The sequence below is a fragment of the Lasioglossum baleicum genome, unplaced genomic scaffold, assembly GCF_051020765.1.
Source record: "Lasioglossum baleicum unplaced genomic scaffold, iyLasBale1 scaffold2173, whole genome shotgun sequence".
Lineage (NCBI taxonomy): Eukaryota > Metazoa > Arthropoda > Insecta > Hymenoptera > Halictidae > Lasioglossum > Lasioglossum baleicum.
Window position 1 is genome coordinate 358 of NW_027471232.1, and position 27367 is coordinate 27724.

Here is a 27367-nt window from a genome sequence, read left to right on the forward strand (position 1 = left end):
AAAAATGATGATCCGAAGGCATTGGTGGAAGCGGATCCAACTGTATCCACGAGGGAACAGGCTACCAGGATGAAAATTGACCATACAACAATATTGCAACATCTTTCTGAAATGGGCAAGGTGAAGAAAATGGATAAGTGTGTACCGCACGAACTAACCGAGCGAAATAAGCTGAATCGGTTGAACGCATGTTCATCGTTACTATCCCGATTTCATCGAGAGCCATTGAAATATGATGTTTTGCAGCATCCAGCCTATTCACCCTATCTCTCGCCAACCGACTTTCATTTTTTTAAACATTTAGAACTGCTTCTACGAGCTAAACGGTATGAAAATGAAGACAGTTTGAAAAATTCGATATCAGAGTTTATTGATTCTAAAGATCAGAATTTTTTTAAGACAGACATCTACGCTTTAAAGTCTCGTTGGAAAAAGTGTATCGAAGCGAATGGAGCATATTTTGATCGAATAAACAGCTTTTGAAAAAAGATACGCAGTTTTATATATTCACTTAAAAATCCGACATTTCATGTGCACCAACCCAATAATATATTTGGTATTAGGTATACTATATTCAAGTGCAGATTACACGTTGTAGCGGAAAAAGCAAGCCAATGTGAAAACTGCATACGCCAAATGTATACCGCAATCTAGAGGGAGAACAGACGTGACACATATCTTTCAAATTTACTCACCTATCGAGACTCATGAGGACTAACGTATAAACACTGGCATAAGCAGTGACGATGATGAGGTACTGAACCATCTTGCACCAGATGTTGCCGAAGGGCCAATACGGTAGGACAAAATCGGTTGCAGTGAACGGAATACAAAAAATGACGAACAATAGATCCGCCACGGCCAGATTGATGATTAGGATGTTTGTCGTTGATCTCATGCCAGGATTCGCGGCGACCACGATGACAACCAGAGAGTTCCCGACGAGTCCAAGGATGCCGATCATCCCGAAGAAGATCGGCACCACGATCGCCACGATTTTTTCCACACGCTTAAGATCCGAACTATAATCGAGCTCTTTCATAAAGCTCTCGCTTGTGTTCTGCATCGAGACGTTCGTGAAATTTTCCTTCATTTCGTTCAATGCGAACTCCATCTCTTGAAGCATCGTGTATCGCGTGCAAGGACCGATGAAATTATAGCCTAGGCTAATGGAACTTCGAGTTACCGATCGACTTTAATCGATTTCAATCGAGAAATCGCGCAATTAGAAGGTTCGATCCGATTCGTTTCTACTCGAGTTTCATTTCAATTCTAAGTAGACTGATATTGTTGTTGCTTTTATCTATTACACGGTAATTGCATCGAGCTAGTAAATACAGTTGTCTAATAAACTCTACACGTATCTTTTGTTTCTATAATTTATCCACTATTCGATGTGAATACGTTTGACGCGTGCGACGTCCGAAAATTCATGGAAATACGTAGGATTCTCAAACATTCTCGATTCTCACGTTTCACGTTCAAGATCCCAAGTACGATCTCCCTTCGACTGATCGTGGACCTGAAAAGGAGAAAACATTTTTCATTTGACGTAATTAATTATCTTATACTTCGAACTGTTGCAATTCGAAGGAAATCGATGTCTAAAATTATGTTCGTTTATACAGATTTAGGCTATAACTAAACCATGAGAAATAACATTCGGAAGCTACTAAATCGGGCAGAGATAACTGGCAGTGCAACATTGCTCGTGCAGTAGAATCGTTTGATTATTATAGCTCAAATTATCCTGGATCGCGGAGCTGAAATTTCACCAAGACAGACAGACAGTGTTCCGATTTAGATTTGAAATTCACAAATTCTGCCAATTCGTCGAACGTCAATCTCCGTAAAAGCACGAATGGCAAGGGAAGACTGAATGTAAATCTTTCATGCGCGTAGCGTCAAATATTTCGCAATTTCTCTATGCGACTTAACGATTATTTTCGCGGAAATTAATACGTGGTATTCGGTATTTACCGCGTCGCGAGTAACGATGTTAACTCCGGCAAGATAATCTGAGTTTAAGTCGTCGCAGAAACGTCTGGACTTTAAGAAGTTACTCCATATCAGATGAAATGACCCGTAGCCTGTCACATCCGAATTGAATTATTCAAGACTCGCTGCTGCAATCGCGAGATGCACTGTGAAGGGTAACTTAATCTCCCCAATCAAAGACTAATTTTTCAATGAGAAGCCGAGAATAATGGGCGCGTAAATTGCTAGAGGCGCGAATTAAAAATATGCCAAAGTGGAGCCCGGTGCTCCTTTTATTCTATGTCTCATTCAAAATCACGTTCTTTGATACGGATCCACACCTGGGCGAATAAATATTCTCGCCGAACACGCCTGGCGAAAATCTGTTCGAGATAACAAGCCCACTGTTCGTTCCGGCTCGCTCTTTCTACCAATCTCGCCGGCGTGAAAATTAATAAATCTGTTGGTGAAAATCGAAAGGGAGAATGGTAGTAAAAATTGACCCGTTTCGAAACGCGTTTGACTTGTCGCTGTGCCTTATCGAAATTCAGGTCACGTTAAGAGCACGTGCGATCCCCTCTTTTGTGACTCCGTAAAAAGAGTGCTCTATTTAGCTCTCGTTCTCGCTTAGGCGAATATAAATAATACGATTTCGACAGGAGTGGATATTCAAAATGCTACTAGGCGAGATTAGAGAGAAGCTGAATATTTCGAGAGGCAGGAAATTTATGATAAAAGCACTCGTTTTATGAGCGACATGCAACATCGGAAATACCCCGAGATGAACAGAGGGGGTGAGAGAAAGATGAAGTACGATCTACACGCGAGGATGATAAAAATAAGGAAAATATAGGGTAATCGTCCGATAAATTTCCTGCAAATTTCGAGTCGATAAATCTCAAATTATATAACCTTTCACGTTAATCAGCAGAGAGAAGTACAGGGCGCATACGTCACGCGTAATTAGAGATTAAAAGGCACGTATAATCCAATACTAAATTATAGTTCACCGAATAACACAATGGAACGGTGCGACTGGAAATTGATAATTATATTCCAAGGATTAGCATTATTCGTCGGCGAAACGAATGTCAAACGACAGCGGAAAACGCGAGAATCCTTCATACCAGCTACGTACTAGCAATTACTCGAGATACACGTCTCATTTTCGTACCCTGTGGTGCACGTAAAAAGATTACGGTGCCCCGAGTGCCGACGTTCTTTCACCTCGCTACACTCCAACACTTTCGAAGAATAAAAGAATTTTAATTTTTCCGCGTTTACTTTATCGTCTTCCATATCCCCGCAACCTCTTTTCTTCCAATCCGGGCACCATTTCGACCAACAAAAGGGACGATTGCGACACAAAGAAATTCCATCCTTAAAGCAAGGCGATACAAAGCCGCGAATCTTTGAAACGTAATTACAATATACAGATTCGGGCACAAAGAACCTCCCTTCCCGATTTATACGTTATTACCGCAACAATGAATACTTGCCATTCTCCGTTCAAACCTCTTGGCCAGGCCAATTTATTAAAAAGAAGACGAATCGAGGCTGAGGAAAGGATTTCCATTGATATCGCGGTGAATATAAAGCGAAATTTCTAAAGCCACAGCCGCGTTCGGACACGTCGAATATAATAATTTCGCGAAGAAAAGAGTTCCCGGCCTCTTTTCCACAGTCTGTAAGCTAAAAGATCGCCGATAGAGCACGTGGCTTACGTTACACGATGTTACCGCATCTCACCTCGGTATTAATGAAATTTACGACGATCTTCATTTAATTACCTTGGCCCTCTCGCGCTGATATCGAGAGAGGGGCGGTTTAACGATCGTCCGCCCTTCCTTTTAGCGGATTAAGGCTGATAAGGCGTAACCGATGCAGATAGATCGATTCATGATTGCTGGCCCAACAGCTGCTAATTGCCGCGACTCCCGCCTGGCAAATATGTCCCTGATGAATATCGTGGATGCACCTTTGCCGCCGATATCATGATGCGCCGAGGACGCCTAAGTGCACGTCTCCATACGCCAAACTTCAACACGCCGCTTTCACACCCGAATCCACCACTCTATCGCGACGTTCCATATCGTACGATCAAATTTACCAACGCGATTACCGATATTCTACCGGGACATCGAGGACGCGAGAGACAGACGAAGAGAGAAGGCGTAAAATTTGGTGGAAAGAAGCTTCGTGACGAAAGCAAGGCTTTCGGGATTTCTTTGGTCGAATGGGATCGTGGATCCAATCAATGATACCTTCCTTTCTTTCCGTTCTCTTTTCTTCCTTTCTCCTTCGCGTTAATAAAGAACTTCGATTTAATGAGCGCGTTAAACACGAGAGCATCGAACAGCTGGAAATTCGGTCTCGCACTTTTCTAGGTCACGGTCCCTTCGTCGTTCTTAAATTACAAACGACGGATATGAAACTTAAAGGGACGTTACCACGGCAGAATGTTCGGGAGAGATTTTTCGAAAAACTGCTCGCACTTCCCGCACAAATTTTCACCCACTGGCGCGGCTCGAGGAATCAGAACTTCCGGCAGGATCTCGCCCGATTCCTGCGACACATTCCAATTAAACAGCCTGCGACGATATTACGAGTTGATACGGCCGGCACTCGAAGGAGAGAATTCGAAGGGATCTCAGGAAGCTAGCCTCTCGCTGGGAAGTTTCGAAGTACCGGACTTGCGCTTGAATTTCGTAAAAGTCATGGTGTTTCGCGTGGCCGTGCGCGGAAAATCGCGTGGCTCGCGAGGCTGTTCAAAAGCACATTGGCAAGCGTCGCGGGCGAAAGAGGGTTACGAGAGGAACAACAAATCTATCGAACGCAACGGCACACGTGCTTGGACGATGTCGAAATCGGAATGAAACGCGACAGGAATAGAGGACTAAACGATCTGCCACCTCGTGGCTAAGATTTCGGGATTCTCACTTCACTGAAAATAATTTACCAATTCTCTGTCATTTACACGATCATCTCTCTCGTTGCAATTCCAGCGCTTTAGCGATTCTTTTTTTTTTTTTGAATCTCTTTTCTTTTACTTCTCACTGTTACGCGGTAAATAACGCAACATGCCTCTTGCGCGTGAGTTTGAATAAAATTCCCAAGGAACTATTACGATGATGAAGAGGGGTATGGAGATGCGAAGTGTTTCGAAGACCGCGGAGGAAGGTACGCAACCGGCGGTGGATGCGGCACGACTGTGCAGATCGCAGAAACAGAGACGAAGAAATATCGCGGTCGTCGAGTTTACCTGAAACAGGGATGCAGGACTATTCTCGCGGAAAGGGTGCAAGAGGCATCTAGCACCCTTCGCTGTGCTCGACCGACTTATCGATTCGTTCCCTCGGCCGCTAAAATGGGGATGCGATTGTACCTTCGCATAGTAATTCGCGGATTTCTCGTAGGAAGATAAAAGTGAAAATTATCGACGGAAATTCAGCGATTGTATCATTTCGATTAAACCGTGTCGGGATTAATTGCTCAGTTCGAGGATAGTTTTAATGAACAAACGCCTCGGAATATTTTGTCGCCTTATACCGAATGAATTCCCCGATCTTTTACTACTTGGAAAATCGAAAGATGACAGTTAGAAATAACTTAGTCACCTCGTTGGAATTTGTGGAGAATTTTTGGAATTTGTCTCCTACTGTTAAGTCCGCGTACTAGCATTGCGACAATCGATAAGGCACGTCTAGCATAACTAACACAGTGCCTAACAGATTCTTTTTACCTTCGTTTGTTACCGAAAATGCTATATTATACTACCGAGATGTAACAAAATAGAGAAAAGGCTATATAGAAAATTATACAAATTTTCTAGTAACGTTTCGTTATTATTAAGTTTGAATATATGAGTATAACGGTACTGTTAATTGATTTAAAAATAATAACAGCTACTCCGCGCAATTATTATTTGCGATATAACGTAATTTTAGTCGAATATTTAGTCGAGGAACATAAAAGGATTCGAAAGTATCGTCCGCATATTGGAATTTCCTGTTGGTTGACAGAGACACCTGTAGTTTTTCGACAACGATCGAGTAGTTGTTAAACGTGCCTAAAATAGATTGTTAATTACACGGAGACTTGTCCTCAAGCGAGGTGTCATGAACACTCATTGCACGATAATTAAACAGAGCGTAAGAGGTTATTTAATAAAAGTCTCTGCCGAATAACAGACAAAAACCATCTTCATCTGCTTTCTTCTTTAATAATACACAACTCTAGCAAGATAGGACAATGCAAAATGTAACAATCTTAGCTTAAAAGTATACCAAAACCTGTAGCAACGCGAAGCTGTGTAACTGAAATGAAAGTACGTCTCGTTAAACGAATGAACGTCGACAAGGTAACAAATAGACCATACGTTTCGTTCAACAATTTATTTCTACAATTTATCGACAGCTTCGCTCGACATAACTCAATATCAATTAACGTGTCAGTTAGTATCGCCGCAAGCAGTAGCTACTACAATTAAGTATAACTCGTATTAGTTACCGTTAGATACATGGTACTAGATACCCGTTAGCTTAAAAATCTGCATACAACTAATGTCTACCAGTGACTCTATCCATGATCGCTTGAGTGATAACTTTTCCAGCAAGATCTTTAGCAATGCTAGACAACTGATCCCCAAAGTTAGGTTTCTTAGTAGTTGCAGGATAATACCCTCCTTGGTACCCTCCTTGCTGATATCCTGGTGGATATCCCTGCTGGTACCCTTGTGGATATCCTTGAGGATAATTCCCTTGAGGCGAATAGCCCTGCGGGTAACCTTGCGGATACCCCTGCGGATAACCCTGCGGATAACCCTGCGGATATGCACCTTGGTTATACCTGGGATAGTTGCCATACGGGTCAGGTTGGCTAGGATATCCAGAATTTTGACTCGGATAGTTGCTTCGACTAGCTTGTCCTTGACTGGACTGTGGATATCCAGCATTCACCGTGTTAGCATCGACCCTCCTAACGCTTTCTTCGTTGGTCGGAGCACCGCTGGGGTAACCGGAGCTCGACGGGTATCCTCGGGAATTCGAGGAAGGATACGAGCTGCTAGGATAACCACTCGATCCTGAGGGATAACCGCTCGATCTTGAAGGATAACCGGAGCGCGACGGATAACCCGATCCAGCGGGGTAGCCAGATTCCGAGGGATAGCTGGGGTAGCTTCTCGAAGGATAACCGGAAGCAGACTCCGAAGGGTAGCCGGAGCTTCTCGAGGGATATCCTCCAGAGGGATAACCCGACGAACTACTTCTGGAAGGGTAACCAGAGTTAGAGGGATAGCCTGAGCTAGACGGATAACCGGATGACCTGCTCGAGCTGTCCGCAGGTTTCGGCTGGCTTTCCGAAGATGGATAAGCACTTTTGCTGGAGTCGCTGCTAGGATATCCGCTTGAAGAAGGATATCCTGAACTTTGGCCCTTTGTCGACTGGACATCAGGTGAAGACTCCACCTCGCTGGCGCTTTCCCGCCTTCGAAATATCCTGTTGTCTCCGTCGAACTCTGCGAACATTTCGTTATCTACCTCCTAATTGCAAAGAAATATTCATTTCCGGACTGTGCCCCATGCCATGCCGAGTCCAACTTAAATGTTATCGCTCTCGTGTTGCTTTGCAGCTGCAGTCGTGTATATTACTGCCAATGCTTGAACAGTTCGTGTCGTTTCCATTAGTATGTTATTCAGGCTAATCGTATAATTACGAACGCAAATGTATTTTGTCGTATTAATATCGTGGATGTTGTTTGCGCGATGAAGTTGCTCCTAGAGTTTCTATTACTGGTTTTGTTACTGTTTGGAAGCCAGGCTACGCGGATATAGTTAGATTAGACCATGCAGTTTTATATATCCAGTGCGTGGTTTGTTAAAAGTGGCTTTTAATTGGCGAAAGTCTACGTTTGCCAATAGACGATTCGCAACAAAGTGGAACTGTTACCGATCTAATTGGTAACTCCAGTTTAGAGTGTTTACAGTGTAAGTACGTGATTGAGGAATCGTTGAAATCAGGTATGTCTATGAAATGCTGAAGGATTACATATATTTGATACATCCGATTTATTACATAGAAAAATATTTGAAATGCTCGTTAAGTATTGCGTGTAATATTAGTATCGTGTACATCTATATGACACTGAATAGAAAGAAACCACAGTTATGTATAAAACAATAAGACACTCGACCTTGTTAGAACACTCGATAAGATAAGAAGATAAACCAGATTGACGTTAAGTTGTCAAATAAGAGATTGAAAACACGTACACGCCTCTTTTATACATGTTCTTGCTAGAATCGTAGTTTTCAGATTAAAAAATAAGATTTGATCCTGAGGTCGCAGCTAGGTATAAGTCAAGTAAGTGTCACAGAACACTTCTGTTTAGCCAGAAAATTTCCAGACTCTGTTCCCATATTCATCGACGGAAGTGTGGCTAGTGTGATAACCACTGGCACCTGCGTTAACACGGCTTCTAGGAGTGGTAACACCATGAGATCCATAAATACGATCATTTCCGAACAAACGGTTAAAAATAGACCCATTTCCAATACTGTTTCTTGATCCCGAGTTACCGCTGACTCTTCCACCAAATCCGTTGGAAGTAGACCTTGGTGGCGGAGTGGGCGGAGTTGGCCTAATCTTGCCTGGTCGTCGTGTCGGGTATGCTGTCAAATTGGAGAGTGGTAGTCAAAAGCTACATCATGCTTAAAAATGAACTAAATCCCGCTACCCGAGAGGATTATTCAAGAATCTTATTTCAAACATTGCGTTCCGTTCAATTATTAAGTATATACTCCTCGTAACTTTGATTAAAGATAAGAGGTACATACAAATTGTTAGTTAACGTTATTATTACATGCCGATGTTAAAGTAAATCGTAGATATCTCTCTGAAGCATGCAATTTAATAATTATTCGTCCTTTTCCGATTTCTTTTGCTTTTTTGTCGCTTTGAACTTCCACTCTTCAATTTGCCGATCTTCCAAGAGGAAAAATTACGAATGAAAAACGGCTAAAAAGTATTTGTTATTTGCTGTTGCACAGATGCCACGTCCAGCTGATTTCTGTGACTAAAATGTTAATGAACGGCGAGAAAAGAAAATAAAAGATATGTAATTGTTTTAAAAGATACGCAAATAAAGAAGCGAATTATGTTAGAAAGCGCGATTAGAAAAAAATGGTTGGAATCTTAAAATAACGGTGAATCGTGTTTCAGAGAACAAATCATTTTTCTTTTCGGAGCGAAAGCGCGAGAGCTGTATAAAAAAAAAGCGGCGAGAGAGCGAGAGAAAGAGAGAGCCGCCGATAAAAGGAAAATGACGATCCGTTAGCTAAGAACTGTGTGACCTACAAAGTACTTTTACGTCGGTGAAGTAGATAAGAAGTGTCAGGGTTCGACACGATAACAAGATCAGTCAGTGTTTGCTATGTCCCCGAGAAATGAATTCTAGAGCGTGTTCTCGGTCAACTGCAGCCTAATGTAACGAGACTGGATGACAGGTGGTTGCATTAAATCTAGGATGTTGATAGAAATAGAATTACTTTTATTCCGAGGCTCGCACAATGGTGTCGATTGCGATATAGAAACACTCTTATAAACATATATTCATGCAGACGGACGTGCCGATATGACAGATTTATTAACGCAAAAAAAGGAAGAGAATAATTCATCGGACGGCAAAAATATCTTTCTGTTTTCTTCGCAGTGGAAATATGTCATCGCGTTGCCTAGGCCACGTAAAAATAGATCGCATGTGCACGCGAGTGATTTTGCACTGTTACTCGATGAAATGTATATTAGCTAATTATCTTCACAGTCGATTAATCTCCGCGATATCAGGTACCAAGTTAATCGATTCATCGTGATCGGTGTACTCGAGAAATTTGTCCACTCAGGTGCTTGATGACGTGTCATTTCGTATTTTTACGTATCATTGGAGCAGATATTAAAAGGATACACCGATGGAAGAACTGGGTCATCAAAGACTTAAGTAGACTATGAGTAAAGTGTGCATACATCGAAAGGAAGAACCTTCGTATCGTAAAGCATGCTTTTTATTAGCCAAACGCATGTCCAGCGCCCGACGTGATTTAAAACCTTAATTTCTACGATTGCGAAACTTAATTATCTCTTATGCGTCTCCGTTTTAATCATAAGCGCGTTAAAAAAGGCCAACATTGCACTGATGGGCACGTTGGAAGGCACGTGATGCATTATGCAAATTATGACGTGGTAATTATAATTTTAACAGCGGATGTCTTACGAGAACGAGACAACGTGTTGAGCATTTAAAGACTGAATAGGACGATTAAGATTAGATAAGATTTTAAACGATATTCGTTTAAAGCGTCTTATAATTTCCCCAACGTCTCGTGTTCCTTTCTACCCACAGTTGATAAGCTATGTCTAATTATTAGATAAAAAAAAAAATAGACACGCGTATTCTCCTGCGAAAATATCATTCTTTGAGCACAAAGGAATTCGTAAAGAAACTGAAATACTTCAGTAACACCTAAATTAACCGTAATCCGTTCTTCCCTACATCGAAATTCGTTTAATTCGCGCTAGTGTGCCTTAAACTGATAGGAATGTAAAAAATAAATTAGTAAGAGTAATAGACGTTAGATTACTTATACTCTCAACGAAAGAAGAAACAAACGAAAGAAAACCTCTGAAAATTTATGGGTAGAGATTGGAGTTATTGGACGAAATCGGTGAAAATCTGCAATCTCTTTCCATTGTTACGTGTGTACAAACAAATACAATAACACTACGATATCTCTATTCGTTAATGTGTGTGATCAAAGACAAACAGAAGTTTGTCGCGAGATTCTCTTCTATTAATTCGAAGTATACATAGCTAATTCGCCTGATCACGATCTATTCGCGAGTAAAGCGACAAGGCTCGCTAAACAGATAATCGTGAAAGACGGATACTGCATGATCGAGTCGCTCTTTCGGTAACCGGAATAGACGTCATTGGGGTACATGCGATTCTGATTAGGATAATTGCCGTAAGGATAATTCTGATATCCGGGTGCGAGGCCATGGTTGGCAGGATAAACGGGTTGTCCAGGCACCGGCATCCTGTTTTGCGTCGGATACGGCGGGTAACCCAGGTTCTGTTGCCGATTTTCTTGGTTCGACGAAGGATAAGGCGGGAAGCCAATGGGCGGAACGCTTTTACCAACGGGTGGTGGATATCCGCCGTTAGACCCGCTGTTACCGGGATACGGTGGGTAACCCAAATTGTTGCCGGAATTCACGTGATGATATCCTCCTGCTGGATCAGCAGGCTCCGGGGGTGGTGCATTAGCATTCGCGTAAGGGTTCGCGGCGTTGCTAGCGCTGTTGGTGGTCTTATCGAGCTTGTCGTTGTTGCTGGTTCGATATCCGTTTACGAAAGAAACGCCAGCCGAGTCGTATCCTGAAAAGATCGTCCCCTTCTGCGTCCGTATTTTTCATCTTTGGGATAGCACCTCGAGCGTGTCGAGGGATTTCAAACGAAAGAAAGAACGGGAGAACACAGTAGCAGTTTCATTCTAAAACGTGGAAACTCTGGTTAAGGCTAACTACACGCATTCCGATTAAGAACCATCCGCTGGAAATTGGGATCTCGGTGTGACACGTTTTTTAATGGGGTTAGCTGGACGGTGGGTGGTGCTGCGAGAATTTCGAGGATTGTGCATGGTTACTTTCAGCCACAAAGTAATTGGAAAGCGTTCAAAAGATGAACGAGAAAGGGCATGCCACATGACACCGTGCGATCGTAGAAAAAAGAATTAAGAAAATTATCGTGCCACGCGTATAAAAGGTTTCCAGTTAAGCCTGTTCCGTAATATTACTCGTTAGAAGAAAGTTACACAGAGCGGTTGGTAGATTAGTATTTTAAAATATTATTCCGCTTTTGCGGGACGAGGAAATTTCAACGTAACGGTATAAAGCATACGCTCAAAGGCAATTTCCCTTGCAACTAGAACAATACACTTTTTCCCCTATATCGACAGGACGCTAAAGTTCATACGTTCGAGAGCAATTTCTTCAAAATCCTATAACGCCAGGCGAGTGTATACGCGCGTCTGTACGCCCGCGCGTACGAAGACGATAATGGAAAGGTCGTGTTCGCAAAAGTTAAGCAAAGAAAAAAAAAAATCTGCTGTACAGGTTCTTCGGGTTCGCGACCCCGCGTTACATCCCGCTTTACATCCGCGGATACGTTTCCGAAATTACCGAGATTATGCTATTTTTCTCGCGAGAATTTCATCTTACTTTCGGACACTGCGGTGAATTCGTGAGAAATTTGTTTTATCGAATCGTCACGCTCGTAGCTGAAACGACAATGCGCTATTTCGCGAAGGAAAATATCTTATTGCAACGAGAAAGATATTTTTTTAAATATACCGCACGAAATTATCCGTTTTGCCGATTAATCTGAATTTATAAGAAAGAGAAACGATTCGTATGGACCAGCGCGCGCGGTGTTCAAGATCAAGTACACCGGAAGACTCAATAAAACGTACACGTGACAGTAATTTGCAAACGAAACGATTCATAGGTACATCTATGAACGAGGACAGTGTTATGACCACTTTAATCGCGCCTAGTTACTGCGAAATTGAAGAGAAAAATTGAAAGGTAAGAGACTCGGACGTCATGCTCATGTCGCAACATTTCATGCTAATTAGAGAATCATAAAATAGCGATGAAAAGATAACTCTGTTGCAAAAACAATTTAACAGACATGCAAGAGTGCAAATAGGGAAGAAAGCCCGGCAGAAAGCCCTGCCATTTCATTATAATGGAGAGAGGATTACAATGGCTTAAAATCCTATTAACAAACAATGAAATGTCGAAACATCAAATCTCGTATGAATATAACTTTTTAATGGGAAATTAATAAATTCTACTGTATGAAATTGTTTCCAATGATTCATAGCATTCTGCGTGACATTAATCTGCAACGCGTATAATACTAATCCGAAATTCGTATTCAAGTATTTATAATGGACAGATCGAATGATAATCAAAATGCTATACCGAGAATAAATAGGTAAACAAAGTTAATTATCGTTACCTCGTTAGAGATGAATATTAATTTGACCGGAAGCAGTTGCAGATTTTCGGTAACTGAAAACGGAAAACGTTCGAAAGCAGTCATTCCGATTCGTTTGGTGGTTCTAGCGTTAAATCGAATGGAACAATTTCGTTCACTATTGTATTCCTCCCTCGCATATGCGATTCGGTTTCATATATTTTGCTCGCCGTATAACTGCCATGCGCTAAAGTTTTCATGCTAGTCAACCGGCGTGCACGCATAATCAATCACGGTACTAGAGAGACGAAAGACGGGAAAAGTTCAAACACTTACCGATTCCTGTTGATTTCTTCACGCATGTTGGCATACCATTCTCGGTTTTGCAATATTCATTTTCGCCACACACGGTGCTCGCGCAGCTGGCCCCTACAAACAAAGAACATTAAGAATTTGTCCAAAAAGTTTTGAATAGTTTTAAATCTCATCTTATTCCAAATCGTGATGCAAAACTACGATCGAAACTGGGATCAGTATAATCCATTTTAAGAGTAACGAAACAGCGAAACGCGAATCAGCATGGAGCACTGCGAAATGTTTATCAAACATGGATTTCGATTATTCGTTGAAATACGAAGATAGACATAACTATGATATCTAATGTGCATATAATTTAGCAGGTTATTTGATAATAATTACATCGTTGCCAGACGCAATTGACTGACACAATTCATTTCGAGTTTGCTGATACAACGGAGCACTATTAATATCAAAAGACTATTTATTACTATTATCAATCATAATGCGGTCAAATTTCGTATGCAGTCGGTCGGTAACTTATGGGCAATAAATTAAAGTGTAATGAGCCTGTAATTGACTAAAGAGAAATGGAACTATCGATAATTTATGTGCCGAAAGGAAGGGAAACGTTTGCGTTGCACACGTCCTAATTCAAAATATAATAGGTAACAATTGATCAGTAACGTATTCCAAACATTGTTGTACACGGTCGACGATAACGGCACGGTGTTGCAAAATAATTTACACTAAAATAAATATGGATTACCGTATACCGATCCGTTCGCTAAGTCGAGATAATTGAACACCGTGTGACACGTTATCCTTGATTGATACCGGCGTCGATACGTAATTATCTATAACTCTGTGATCGAATCAAAAATCACACTGAATTTACAGTGATTCGATAAAACGTAATTCAATTAAAATCGTTAATCCGCGCGCATATGCAATTGACGCTAAAACTATCTAATTAAGATAACAACAGCAACGATTATGTCCAACGCAAATGTGTACCTTTACACACGTTTCTAATCTCGCACATAGTAGTAGAGATTATTTCTATGAAAAATACAAAAAAGTAAAATATCGGCAAGCACGTTTTTCCACACGTTTTTTCACTGTTGATAAATTATCGACGACAAGGAACATCGTAGAATTCCATTGATCATTCGTCTAGATATCTTCTCCTGGGAGTCCCTTGCTCCTCTCGTCACTCTCTCACACTCTCTATCTCTCTCTTATACATTCTTGAACGAGACGAGAGCCGAAAAATATATGTTTACGAAAAGGTCAACAACATTCTTACCGCCTGGATGAGCTTTTTCGCAAGTCGGATAACGGCCGCAGTTATCTCGTTGGTACAACGAGCAAGGATCCTCGACCATCACGCAGACCTCGTCCCTCATGCAACCGATGTCCTTGCATGTTCTCCCATACTCTGGAAAGCAGACAGAGACCATCTTGCGAGTTTTCGTTTAGTGGGGAAAGTTCGGGTAATAAGCCATGATCTCGCGATTGGATATGGTTCATTAAAAGTTCGCTTGGGGAAAGAGACGTGTCATAAATGAAATTTATATCGGCAACTCTGATACTCCTGGTGAAATGGCCCGTTCGGAAGCCTTAATTTCGGTCGGCGCGAACAGTCCGCGTAAACGATGCGCGGTTGACCGAGAAGTATCAACGTTAAATATTTACATGATCGCAGTTTTACGACGAAGCAGGCAAAAGTATCTTCCGCGGGTCGTTAACGTTAATAGACTTTATCGCTTTGCCCGAAGAAACGTGTAATCCCTTGGCCACGACGCTTCTTTCTACGTTTAAGCGTAGAGTGTGATACGTCGCGACAATAGGAAGGTAAAACAGATTTATCTCCATGGTATTAATTATTCGAATTGCTTCCTCTTTTATCGTCCAACCGATATTAAATAACGTAGCTGCAGCGCCCGGTAATTAATTTCCATGTACAGTTGTCGAGACTTGTTTTAAGAACATACAAACTTATATGACTCGCCGTGTAACCTGAAACTATGAGAGGCAGTAAGTATATTTACGTTTTAAGGGACTTCAAGCTCGATACTCTGCGACGCAAGTCAAATTCCTCTAAAACATCAAACACAAGCTGAGCAACCGAGTAACTGAACCTGCTGTTTAGCGACTGAAGCGTAACACGATAAACAACTAAATACCTATCTCTGGTCAATCCTGTAATTCCCCGTCAACATCCTTGACCGCAATTAATAATTACACGTCTACGCCTACGTTCGAATTACACGGTCTTCGGTATCCCGTTTCCGAGTGCGTTGCTCAAGAAACGATCAGCATGAAGATAGAAATCTCGCGATACAATTCGCACAGTTAGAATTCGCGATTACAGCACGATCTTGCCGATTATAATTACGAGGCGCGACTTTTATTCTCGTCTCACCGCGGGAAGTTCTCTTTTTTAACGAATAACCTCGGTGAAAGAAAGTTTCTTCCAGTAAAAATACAACTTGCAGCGCGCATTTACCTGACGTTATCCAGCCAAGCCTCGCATCGGCGTAACGCTGCTAATCGTAATTCCATTCAAGCACCACGGCGTCATCCTCATATAACCTCATCGATTCTCAATTATCCGGCGGCGAGAGAAGGAGGAAGGCGGAAAGAGGAGTGAATGGAAGAGAGAGAAAGCAAAGCAGCTGCCGAGTTAACGCCCAGCCCTGTGTTATCCACTTCTGCCTGCGTACTCGGAGGGTAGGAAGAAATGGAATAAAAGGGGTCCGCAGGCAGAAAGGGAATATTAAAACTAGGCTAATGATCCTCTCTCTAATTGTCCTTAAACGTTTATCATATTCAGGAACAAAAGGAAAGAGTCGGACGGAGGACTCGTGGAAACAATGAGGGCATTGTAAGGATAAAAACGATCCTCGAACGATACGCGGTGTTAGGGGATAACGCGAACCGACGATACGGATGAAAAATCAATCGCGACTCGGAGAAATAACATTTCGATTAATCACGCGTGTAATTGAAACGTGCATACGCGATTACGGTAATCACGTTTTACATGGACATCAATTAAGGTCAGAAAATTAATTATATCCATTCGGCGACACGTATTGCGATTCCTGTGATATAACGATACGCGAGTTCTTCTGTTCGACGAGTCGCAGTATGAATCAAGAAGTACGCGTCCACTCTATTTTATAGCGATATTACAAGGGATTTCATAAAATCCCCAAACTGCTGAATAATTGCAATTAGCGCGGAATCAACGAGTGCCTCCTCCGTTTGTGATAATCGCCAGGTTTATATTTTTGTTTTCTTACAAATACTTAATTTTAATACGCCAAGACGAATAATAATTCTGTCCACTTCGCGCACGTTTCCGGTTAATGAATTATTTCGAATAAGAAGCTTTTCGCCTTGATAATTTCCAAACGATTCGCCAGATATTCGCTGGGTAAGATTTCGTTGGAGTAACAAAAAAAAAAGTCTCGCAGAAAAATCGCGGGAGAAGTTATGGAACAGTTTAAAAATTACTCCGGCCAACTACACCCCTTTTCAACAGAAATTAAGTTTTTCAACTTTAACGCGACGACTTTCCTCGCGTTTTAAACTTGCTGTCGCGTAATTAACGAATGAGAAATATCCCGATTAATTTCCCGGCTACTTTACATGTACATCTATCACGCGTGTGTTTACATGTAAATTTGGTAACAAGCTATTTTGTTTGGCGGAGAAATTGGCAAATGTCACGGACGCAATTAATAGGATATCTTCGCTACCGAGACGAATTCAAATATGCAAATGTGTTGCTCCTAGATACCAACGAACGCCACAGGATTACGTAAAACCACTGCACAAAGATAATTCTCGCGCGATAAACCAACACTGTAAGATAGATTTTTGATCTCGTCTTGAAATTATAACACACCGGATGTCAAGCAACAAAATGGAGATTCACTTGTACAAGCATTTCAAGAAAATCATCGTCGATATTCGCACGAAATATAAATAATTTCGAACAGCGGAAATTTCGACTAGATTCAAGATCGAACATACTGGTTTTTAAATCTCGATTTCTATCGCGGTTTCCTCTTCCTGGTTTAACAAGATTAGGAATAAGAAAAAGACGACCTTACCACGAAGGTCGATGTAATTACACTCGTCGAGTTTGAGAATAAAAACGATCATTTGTTTCCATTAAGTCCAATTAATTTCGATCAAACGAAACGATTGGCCATAGCAATTGAATTGTAATACCGAGGTTTAAGCAGAATTATAATATCACATTTAGTAATTAATAACTCGAGTAAATACAGTAAATTTACGATATTTAACAGTTCCTCTTGCAATAACAGCATTGATTTATACGAATAACGTATAATAAAACAATACGAGTAACGTATCACGTTACTTAATTTTTTTCTTTGTTAATTTTGAAAAATTAACCTGTATTTCAGAATATTAAGTTAAAGGTACAGGTCTGTAAGAGACGATCTACTTTAAATATTTCATTTTTCACTTACTGGTATAGGAGACCGCATCGGGAATCGAAGAAATAAGCAAAACTGTACCCAGTAGAACACCCAGTGTAGAACTGGCAAACATTTTCTGAAACAGAAAATATTTATTTGTATAATTAACATTTGTATACACTTCCTCTCGTGATAAATAATTTTTCTGGCTAATTTAACTTCTATTAAAATTAATGAATATTCCACTCAATCGAATTTAATTACATTTGCAATTCGATGTAATAAGTTTTCATAAAATATAGAATGATGGAACGAAAATCAAATTTTGAATTAATTCGAGAGTACGTATCGAAAATACAATATGCATAAAGCAACATGAATAATATCCACGGATCATACAAACATTACAATCATAATATCCAATATTTTATGAAGTCGATTTCTCACTGCGTGTCAGCCAGAGAAAAATAAACGTCGCGCGACATATTTCTGTGTCATCAGTCGCGTATCTGAGATAAATACGCGGCTATGAACTAGCAAATATTCGATATGAGAAAAACGCGATTAGACGAATATACGCATAGCGTGAAATAAACAAGGTTATAATGCCTGTTTAGAATATATATATAAATATTCGTATATATTAAAAATTCTCGTAAATCGATGTGCACAGTTTAAAGATCGGAGATATCTTTAAACGAAGCAGCGAGAAATCGTGTTCCAAGTTATCTGCACTGAGAAACGCCAATATGGAAGAACTCTTATACGCGTATATCGATAAACGTATCGAATGAAACTATGAAAACAAATGACAACGACAGAGGACGCTCGTAAAGCGAACGCGATAATAATAAACGAATCGTATACGCGAATCAGCAGAACGAGTAACGAAAACGAGAATTAAATTCGTTTAAAGCTTCGGTTGAAATTGCGTTACAGTCGGTAGTGCAGGTGTCCTTTTCGTCGACTATCCTTGTCGCACACTTTCTAACCTCACTTATGTCTACGCATGCACGAGGAACGCGGCCAACGCTTCTCAAAGCAAATAATCCGAGATATATATATTTCAAGCGTGTATAATAATTGGGTGTGAAATTGCCGGTAATTCGGTTATCTAACACTGAACAGCACGCACGATATTGAATTGACGATCGTTCAATGCTGTGACCTTGAGCAACCACAGGGAAACCGTAAATTGCGTCGTTCGTCACAACGAGCTGTTCCATATTACACTATCCTTTGTGTACGCATAAACGAGACGCAAACACTCCGGGTAAACGATATTATTATTAACGAACGATGCGGAATTACCTAAAAGATTTCACTCTGACTACGGCCGCAAAACGTCTACTCGAACACGTCGTCAGTATAACACTGAACATTCAGCGAAACGCTGTATCGTTACTGACCTGACGTTGCAGTGAGTCGGACAAAGACGGAAGACAAGGAGAGAGAGTGAGAGAAAGAGAGAGAGAGAGAGAGAGAGAGAGAGGGAGGGAGCGAGAGAGAGAAAGAGGGAGCGAGAGAAAGAGAGAGAGATAGACACCAAAAGAGAGAACCGATACGGCGCGAATATGACGTAAAAGGAAGTAGAATGCTATGTTGAGCGTAAATAATCGCTTTAATCATCGGGGAAAAGGGAGAAAAATGCGGTCTTTGAGGCGAAGCCTCGTCTCGCTTTCGAGAATAACCTCAAAAAGTGGCAGATAAACGTGTAATGCGATTTTCTGCAATCATAAAATTACTTCAGGGATATTAATTTAAAGCTGGTTAAATTTATCCTGCTATTTTTGCTCATCAGAGGCAAACTTATAGGTTGGAAAAATTCCAATAGAAAGATATCCCCTGTTAACAACAGGCAAAAAATAATATCAACGTAAAATTCGTGGTAGAGACTGAATCACGGAGCTCGGCATTGCAATTCCGTGATGTCATTATCTCGTTAAGAAGTCGGTAACAGAGTTTTCTTAAACAAACCGTGGACAAAGGAATACTTTTCGTTTCGCAGGAAATCCTAGCTTTATATCCTTAAAGTTCCTTGAATATCGAAAGGGCTCTTCAATTTCATATTTTCCGGAATTCCGTTACCTCGTAATTTTTTCTTAACCAAGTAACAAGTCCTTACGCAATTTGGAATTGTATCACATTACAAGGCGACTTTGTTATGTAATACGTTACACGTATAGGTGCCGTAATTACAGATTTTATAGAGAAGTTTATCGTGCAGCACGTCGCACCCAGAATTTAATATCCATTTAGCGTATGAAAATTAATTCATCGTAACTGCACGTACGTCTTTCGAAGTTGTTATTGCGTAACAAGCGATACGGGAATGCAATAAAGGGAGAAAAATGCGAAAAATTGCCTTATCTCGGTCACTATCGAACACACGTTAATCGTGGATCAAAGTCTGGCCGTAATATTTACAATATATCCTCGAATTTAATCTCCGAATTAACAGTTCTGTGCATTAATATTTCTACAAATTTCTCTTCGACTTTTAATTCGTTTTAATCTCCGCGATCGTGCAGCATGATTACAAGCATCGTGTTGGAAATAATTTCGCTCCAACGTCTCTTTTATTCCAGTCCCTTTTGTTTCCTCCGTTTACTCGTCGCTCTATCATTTCGCTTTTGTGATTTTATATCGGTGTCTGCAAAGAAGAAGCTCGCGGACGAGTATCCGCTAGTATCTCACGCGTCAAAATCTGTTTGTCTCGGAGGATAATCTTCCAACATTCTCTTACTTCCTCGTGTTTATGTACTGTAACACTGGCTAAACGGAAACGTTAAGATCGTAGTATCGTAATTTTATGAAGCTCGTAAAGGAAGAAAGAGCAGATAGAAACCGGTCGCAAAGGAAAATCTTCCGATGATATAAAAATGGTCGGGTTGACCGTGGTCTGGCCTGGACAATGGATGGCGTATCCAGATTGCCATGCAAACATGAAAACAAAAAGGACGAAGATCAAAAGACAGAAGTGCATTCGGTATCGTTATTATACCGTAAGTAGAAACAACACTGTGAGAATTGTATCGATTCTTCTATTCAATGACATTTATCACGTTGACATTTATTATTACCGTTAATTTCAACGATCTTCGTTCATCATCGAATTAATTTCAACGTACATCTCTGGCAACCGAAGATTGACATTTAACGTTTGGTATTACCGGTATTCGTAACTATTTGTCGTATACTTATTAATATCCTGCCGTGTAATTACAGCAGCAGAAGTTTGTAACGATTAAAGCGAAGTCAGAAGGTGTACTCAAGAAATTTATCAAGAAAACGGTTAGTAACCGTTCCCGACCATCAAAGTAACGAAAATTAAATGTATAAAACTTGAAACGGTCCAGTTTCTCTTTTCACGTGACTACGAGCTCTCACAAACGCGATCTCAACTTTCCTCTTCCTAAACGAAACTTGGAAATTAATATCGAAAATCGAACCGAGTCCCTCGAGTCGATGATAAATATCTCCGTTTATTCGTCGAATTCTTACATTCTCCTCCGCGCTTCCCCTTCTTTCGAGTCACTGCGAATTCCGCTTCCACTTTGTCAACCCTTTGGAACCGCGATACCCCTGACAATAATTGGGGAAAATATTTTCAGCTCGACGAAACGTAGATTCGCCCCGTGGATCCTTAGATCGTGCAGCATCCGAGCTGACGCGCCTGGTGAAAAACGATTTACATCGAGCTTTCGCCCGACTGCCCGCTACATTTACAGACTCGCCCGAACAGTTTCCGCAGTCACGTTTACCGAGAAATCTCATCGACAAGGAGTTCCCGTGAAACGTTAAACATCGAAGCGTTTCATGCTCGTGGAAGATTCCTTTGCGTTGGCTCGAGCTTCTCGTGCTCTCAATGGCAGGATGTTCGATCTGGAGACTGCGCAGAGGTGCTCCTAGTTCGACACTGGGGATAGAAACCTTGTATGGAGGGAATCCAGGGGTACTTTCGTAGAAACCCTTTTGCAGGATGAACGCTTTGGTGGTGGTTACCCTCACAGTCACGCGCACTAAGGTCGTTTCCCTTTCCTCCTACTCTCCTCCACATGTACAACCTCACGCGTGCTACTAAAATACAGCCTCTCTGTCTTTTTTCATTGTTTCCTTTCAGTCTCGCGTTTCCTCGTTGCACACGCTCTCCCTTTCCATCCTTCCATCCAATAGATTTCATATCGCCCAGCTTTCCACGTATCATCTCCTGCACTCATCCACGCGGCTGCATAGAAACCGCGAGATCTCATCTCTCTGTCTCTCGTCAATCCTTTCTAAGAAATTACGAGTAGCATCCGGAATCTCCTTTACGATCCATCCTGTGTTTTAAACTTCATCCTCTCTCTCCCTCTCTCTCTCTCTCTCTCTCGCGTCTGGCTAAATATTTCTCGATACTTTTTCTTCCCTCTATCCCCGTGTCACGGACCGGTTTTTCCTTCGGAACGTACACACGCGCCGATCTAAGTACCCTTAGCTTTCCCCGTTCCGCGTTTTACTTTCAAAGATTACCTTCGACCCTGTCGTTTTCCCTTTTCTCTTTCCCCCTCTCGCTAATCTCTCTCTCTTTCTCTCTCTCTTTCTCTTCTCTTCTCTTCTCTTTTCCACCTACCGTTGAAAAACACCCACTTGCATCGTCGGTTACCGGGTACCGCGTTATTTGCCTCGAGCTCACTGTTACCCGCTTTCGAATGCTGAAATTATCACTTTTCGCGATTACGGGAGCGGATGTTGGCTGTGACAAAATAGTCCGGCGATGGTCTAAATGCCTTCCGTATCCTTTGCGCTTCTTCTTCCGAGATTTCGCTGCGTTTCTCCCGCGTGTATGCGCGCGCGTCGCGCCGCGCTTTCGAGAGGGTGCTGCGCGGTCGACGGGCGTCGTCCGGTAGTCGAATTCGTCGCTTCCTCCAGGTAGGTGCGCTCGTTCACCCAGTGACCAACCAACGCTCATTCCTCCGCGATCCTTGAAAATCTCCACGGAGGACCGTCGGCCGCGGGGTGGGGGTGTGCACCCGGTTTTCTTCTCGAACGAGCATTCAGTGTTGCCCCGCGTTGCACGAGTTCGCGTTAACGATCGAGGAAGCGCGGTACTGCGAGTGTCGCAGCGCCGTGTGGACTCTGCTGCAGTCAGTGATCGTGGAGGGTACTGAAAGCAAAGGGGTGAGAGAAAAGGGATGATCGTAGGTGCGCGCGCGAGAGAGCGTCTTACGGCTCCTCGTGAAGAGGCTGCTTCCTGGGGCAGGAACTGAGGACACTGTACCAATCGGTTGCACAGGCCCGTCCAGGAGCTTCAGGTATGTTTGAAGAACACCGTGTCTGCCAACCGAAGGCCACGATACAGCCACGAGCGTGTTGATCTTTCGCCGATCGTCTCGCACTTTTCCACCAGATTTCTCTCCTCTTGATATGTCGCCGCTTCTCCTCTGTGCAAACTGTGCCAGAACGCGTGCACGGTGTTGAAACGTAACAAACGTAGGTTAGAATTAAATCCACTGACGCGTGCCACACCGCTCTTCTCCCCTGCCGCTCGTTTTTCCACGCTTTATTTTCTTCCAGAGTTTTTAGTCGCCGCGAACCGCTTCGGCGAACGCCGACCGAATAAATACGGCTTTACGTGTAAACGTTTCAGGGTAGGTTTCGCGTTGTGCGAACGGTGTTTAAGCGACTGCTTTCGGCTTTTTTCTCCATCCCGTCCCTTCCGCGCGATTTTCTTCCCGGCACGGCTCTTGCCTTTTGTTCGTTTCCAATGTGTCCGGGAATTGTTTCGAATAAAGAGGCACAGGTCCGAAGCGAATTATCAATGGAATTTGTTCGTCGTTCCTCCACGCCGCTTCTTTCCCTTGCCGGTTTTTCGCGTGCAGGAACATTTTCTTGAAAATTCTCACGGGACAAGTTCCCGACGCCTGTTACAGTCAAGGTGCGGTAAATCAAGTACGCGATATCGATAATTCCACCGTGATACGTGAGCCCTATGATATACTGCAAATGGATTTTCGTCGAGGTATTTCAATTGGTATTACTGGAACGCTGCGACTTTTAAAACTCGCCGATTGTCCAACTTCGGGTTTCATTGTCACTCGCAGGTGGTTTCCTTCTTCCTTTTACGCATTTCAAACTAGGGAGCAAGTTTTCTGGTACACAATCTTATGCGGATCTTCCCTTTTCTCTTCCACGCGAAACTTTCGAAATTCTATCCTAGCTTCCGGAATAAAATATCCCTCCGCGTGATCATTTAAATTCTCTTATTTAATAACGCGGTGATCTTATCCTCCGTCTAATATTCGCTTTCGAGTAACGCCACGGAAAATCACGGGTACACGATGATATAACGTTTTTTCGAATTTTCGACGGATTCGCGTCGGCCGGTTTGAAATGATTTCCAGCTACAAACAGATACGCATTTTACAAGAGGAAAACGTATTTATCTGAAAGCGTTATCAATTGTTCCGGTGCTGAACACGCATAGTCGTCGCACGCGATCCGTATTGCTGAAAATCGGAAGTATGAAAAAATAAACAAGTCGTGCAAATAAATTGCGAATCGATCGGCGAGCAAACGGAACAATAAAATCATTTTGTTGACGCCGATTTCAAGTTCTTGTATAAAGGAACTGATAGCAAACGAGAAAAAGGGATTAAAAAATAGAGGAAAATGTGCCCATTATTCGATGAGCAATCGAACAAATTGAGTTAGCTTGATAATACACGATTCGGTCGATTATTTTCATTTCCGATGCAACAATGTCGCGCGATGTAAATAACAGGAGTACATGAACTATGAACCACTTATACGGTGTATGTGTCACTTGTGCGAACGGTCACTTTGTCTATTAACGAAAGATCGCGTCTCTTCGTTTTGGGTTTGTCGACTAACAGATCAAAGGATCCGGTGGAAGTTCCGTGACTATAAAGGACTTTGGACAAGACTCAGGTGACCAAACTTCCTACGACGAAACTTCTCTGAATATTCGATACTGGTCTTTCTTCTTTCGCTTCTAAAAGAAATATGTCGATGCAATTTCCAATCTTTCGCGTCTAAAAAATATTCCTAATATTTCCTTCGTCCTTCGTTTCGTTAAAAATTTCGTCGAGTTTGCGCAAAGATCAAATTGGACGATTGAACGGTTAAACAGAATTTTTAACCAACGATTCTCGAAGTTCATAACATAGATTTCGAACGAAAAAATGCCGTATTAATTCAGCAGCAACGTCGAAATTTAATTACGAGCGATAAATAACTAAAAATATCACCTAATTACCACATAGGATTTGAATGGACGCAAGGAAAGCTCGAAGCACGATATACAAAACTAAAAATAACTAGCTGTAATTATCCCTGATACTAATATACCGAGACTACGATGGAGATTTCATAGTGGGTATATAATCTTTCATACAGATATCGTGGCTCTATTGTTCCGACTCCCGAAATAGAAACGTGTGTACGTTTATAAGCTAACAAGTCAAGAATGATTCTGAATAAGTATCGGACGATGAAAAGCGTACGCGTTTCATGCAAATTTCCACGTGTCGTGCAGTGAATTACATTCTACTGAAAACTGTATCTTTAGAACTCAGGCACACTGACATTTTGAAATATAAAGAATAGAAGAGATTTTCGTGACATGGATACACGGAGAGGGTGCATTTAGTTTACTCGTTCAGAGCTGAAAGCACGTTTAATCCGAATAAGCGTATATCCCATATTAAAACTTGCTCTTCCGCTGTTTTACGAAAAGTCAGCCGCGGCATAAGAATTTCATTAATCCGACTATTAGGAAAATTGTTCTCCGAGCAATTAAAAGTCAATGCAGTGCACAAGCTGATCATGGGATTTAAACACAGGCAGCCCGAATAGGTATGCTTAAATTGCCACGGTACACAAATATTTATCGTTTCAGCTTCCCTTTAATCCCGAGGAATAGAATCGTTCAAATATTTAACAGCGATGGATCAATTCTCGGATAAAGAATTTTCCGTTCTTAACATTCGAACGATTTCGTCGAGCGAACAAATTTAAGACTTGAAACGGTAACGCATAAATGCCGGGCGGTAATCCTGTAATTTGCAAACATTATTAAATGTAATTTTCCACTAACATTTTCGTTTCCAAGCCTGTCTGTTTACGGAAGCCAATGAAAATCTATTTACAGAAGCGTCGAAATTCACTCGACGCGAATACGAAACAGATCTGATATTTTGTGATTTCGGTGTGAGAAATAATTGAAAATCCTTCATTTTACACGACGAGAAGTCTGCACTGACAACTTTTGCATTACAGAATACGCCCGTCGTATTAATCGCTGGCAAAACGTGACGTTCGAAAAAAGATACCACGAACATTCGCTATTTGGAATTATACCTTTGAAATTGTACAATCCTCATTTATACATCTGTGCTTCCCTTTTACAATGTTTTTGTTTCGTGTTTCGAAACTTTTATATCAAACTACCGCGCACTTGAAGCACACTGCATTGCAGCTTTTTCCCCGATGTATTCCCCGTTGAATTTCAAGCCATGACAATTACAACTAATTGTCATTGCTGCACGCAAGGACCGTTCGTTCGTTATACTCGCAAAAGGGCCTGAGGTTTTTTTATGGATACGATTTTGGAACGGGTGAACACACATTTTAATTTCATTTACGATCAAATGTGAAACATTTACAGTAAAAAAAGGAAGGCTGTAACCCGTGTAAGCAATGACATTCGCCGAGATGAAAGGAATCGAAGCAAATGAAATATACCGTACTCGAGAGAAAAAATGTAATTTTACTCGAAAATAGAAGATAATTAAATTATCCACGGTATATTTATCGGAAAGGGACGTAACTACAGACGAAGCGTTCAACAAACGTCTATTGCGAGTTTTAATCGATGGATTTAAGAGAAATTACGTAAGTAAGAGGTAGAAATTTCTACGAAATACACGACGTTTCTTTAGCTACATTTCCAGCAAGCCATCGCAAATGCGATTTGTACCGAGGATACGACACTTCGAGGAAAGTCAGAAAATAACGAAAAAGGCAACGGTACTTCGTTTGTCTGTATCTGCAGATTGCAGACGTAACGTAATATCAGTTTGAAACATTTACATGAGTCGCCAAATTGCTTATACATGCACTTGCATACGGGAAACGTGTCGCACGTGCGTGTAGAGACTCTGCATACGTATACGTGCAAATGGGAACCAGAAAGTCCCTGGTTTTAGCGCAGGAAAATCGCGGGCCACGGCTCTCATTATTCCATTTGCCGGCGGAAAGTTATTTGTACGGTCAAAATTAGAACGGTAGTCGGATATAAAATACATTCTCTTTTTGTCGTCGATTGCCGCCGCAAATGACAATTGTCGCGATACAGGGATACCCCCTGCAAGGATAAGTGTTGCGAATGCACGGGAAAAGCAGAGAAGAACGGTCGCCTGGGAATGAGGGAAATAATGCGAGATTAAAAACAGCTTGTCCTCTTGAAAAACCTTTAAACTCGGATTAATTATCGAAAGTAATATCACAATTGTAATTATCCCATTCACGAACATAAATTTGCCACGTTGATTTTTCCGATTCGAATTTTGCCAAATTTTCGCGGTTATTC

General features: G+C 41.6%; 2 protein-coding genes across 2 annotated transcripts; both read right to left on the reverse strand.

Annotated features, from left to right (window-relative positions):
* Positions 1-695: 695 nt before the first annotated feature.
* LOC143221294 (allatostatin-A receptor-like) lies at positions 696-1126 on the reverse strand (the record flags this gene model as incomplete). The annotated part of the gene is made up of 1 exon (XM_076446773.1): positions 696-1126. A coding segment is annotated over exon 1 (431 nt), but the record flags the coding sequence as incomplete, so codon positions are not given.
* Positions 1127-6536: 5410 nt separating this feature from the next.
* LOC143221293 (uncharacterized) lies at positions 6537-17908 on the reverse strand. The gene is made up of 4 exons (XM_076446771.1): positions 17827-17908; positions 14622-14753; positions 13352-13444; positions 6537-7513 (listed from the first exon to the last, which is right to left on the reverse strand). Exons 1-4 carry the CDS (start codon positions 17906-17908, stop codon positions 6537-6539), a joined length of 1284 nt encoding a protein of 427 aa, XP_076302886.1.
* Positions 17909-27367: the final 9459 nt, after the last annotated feature.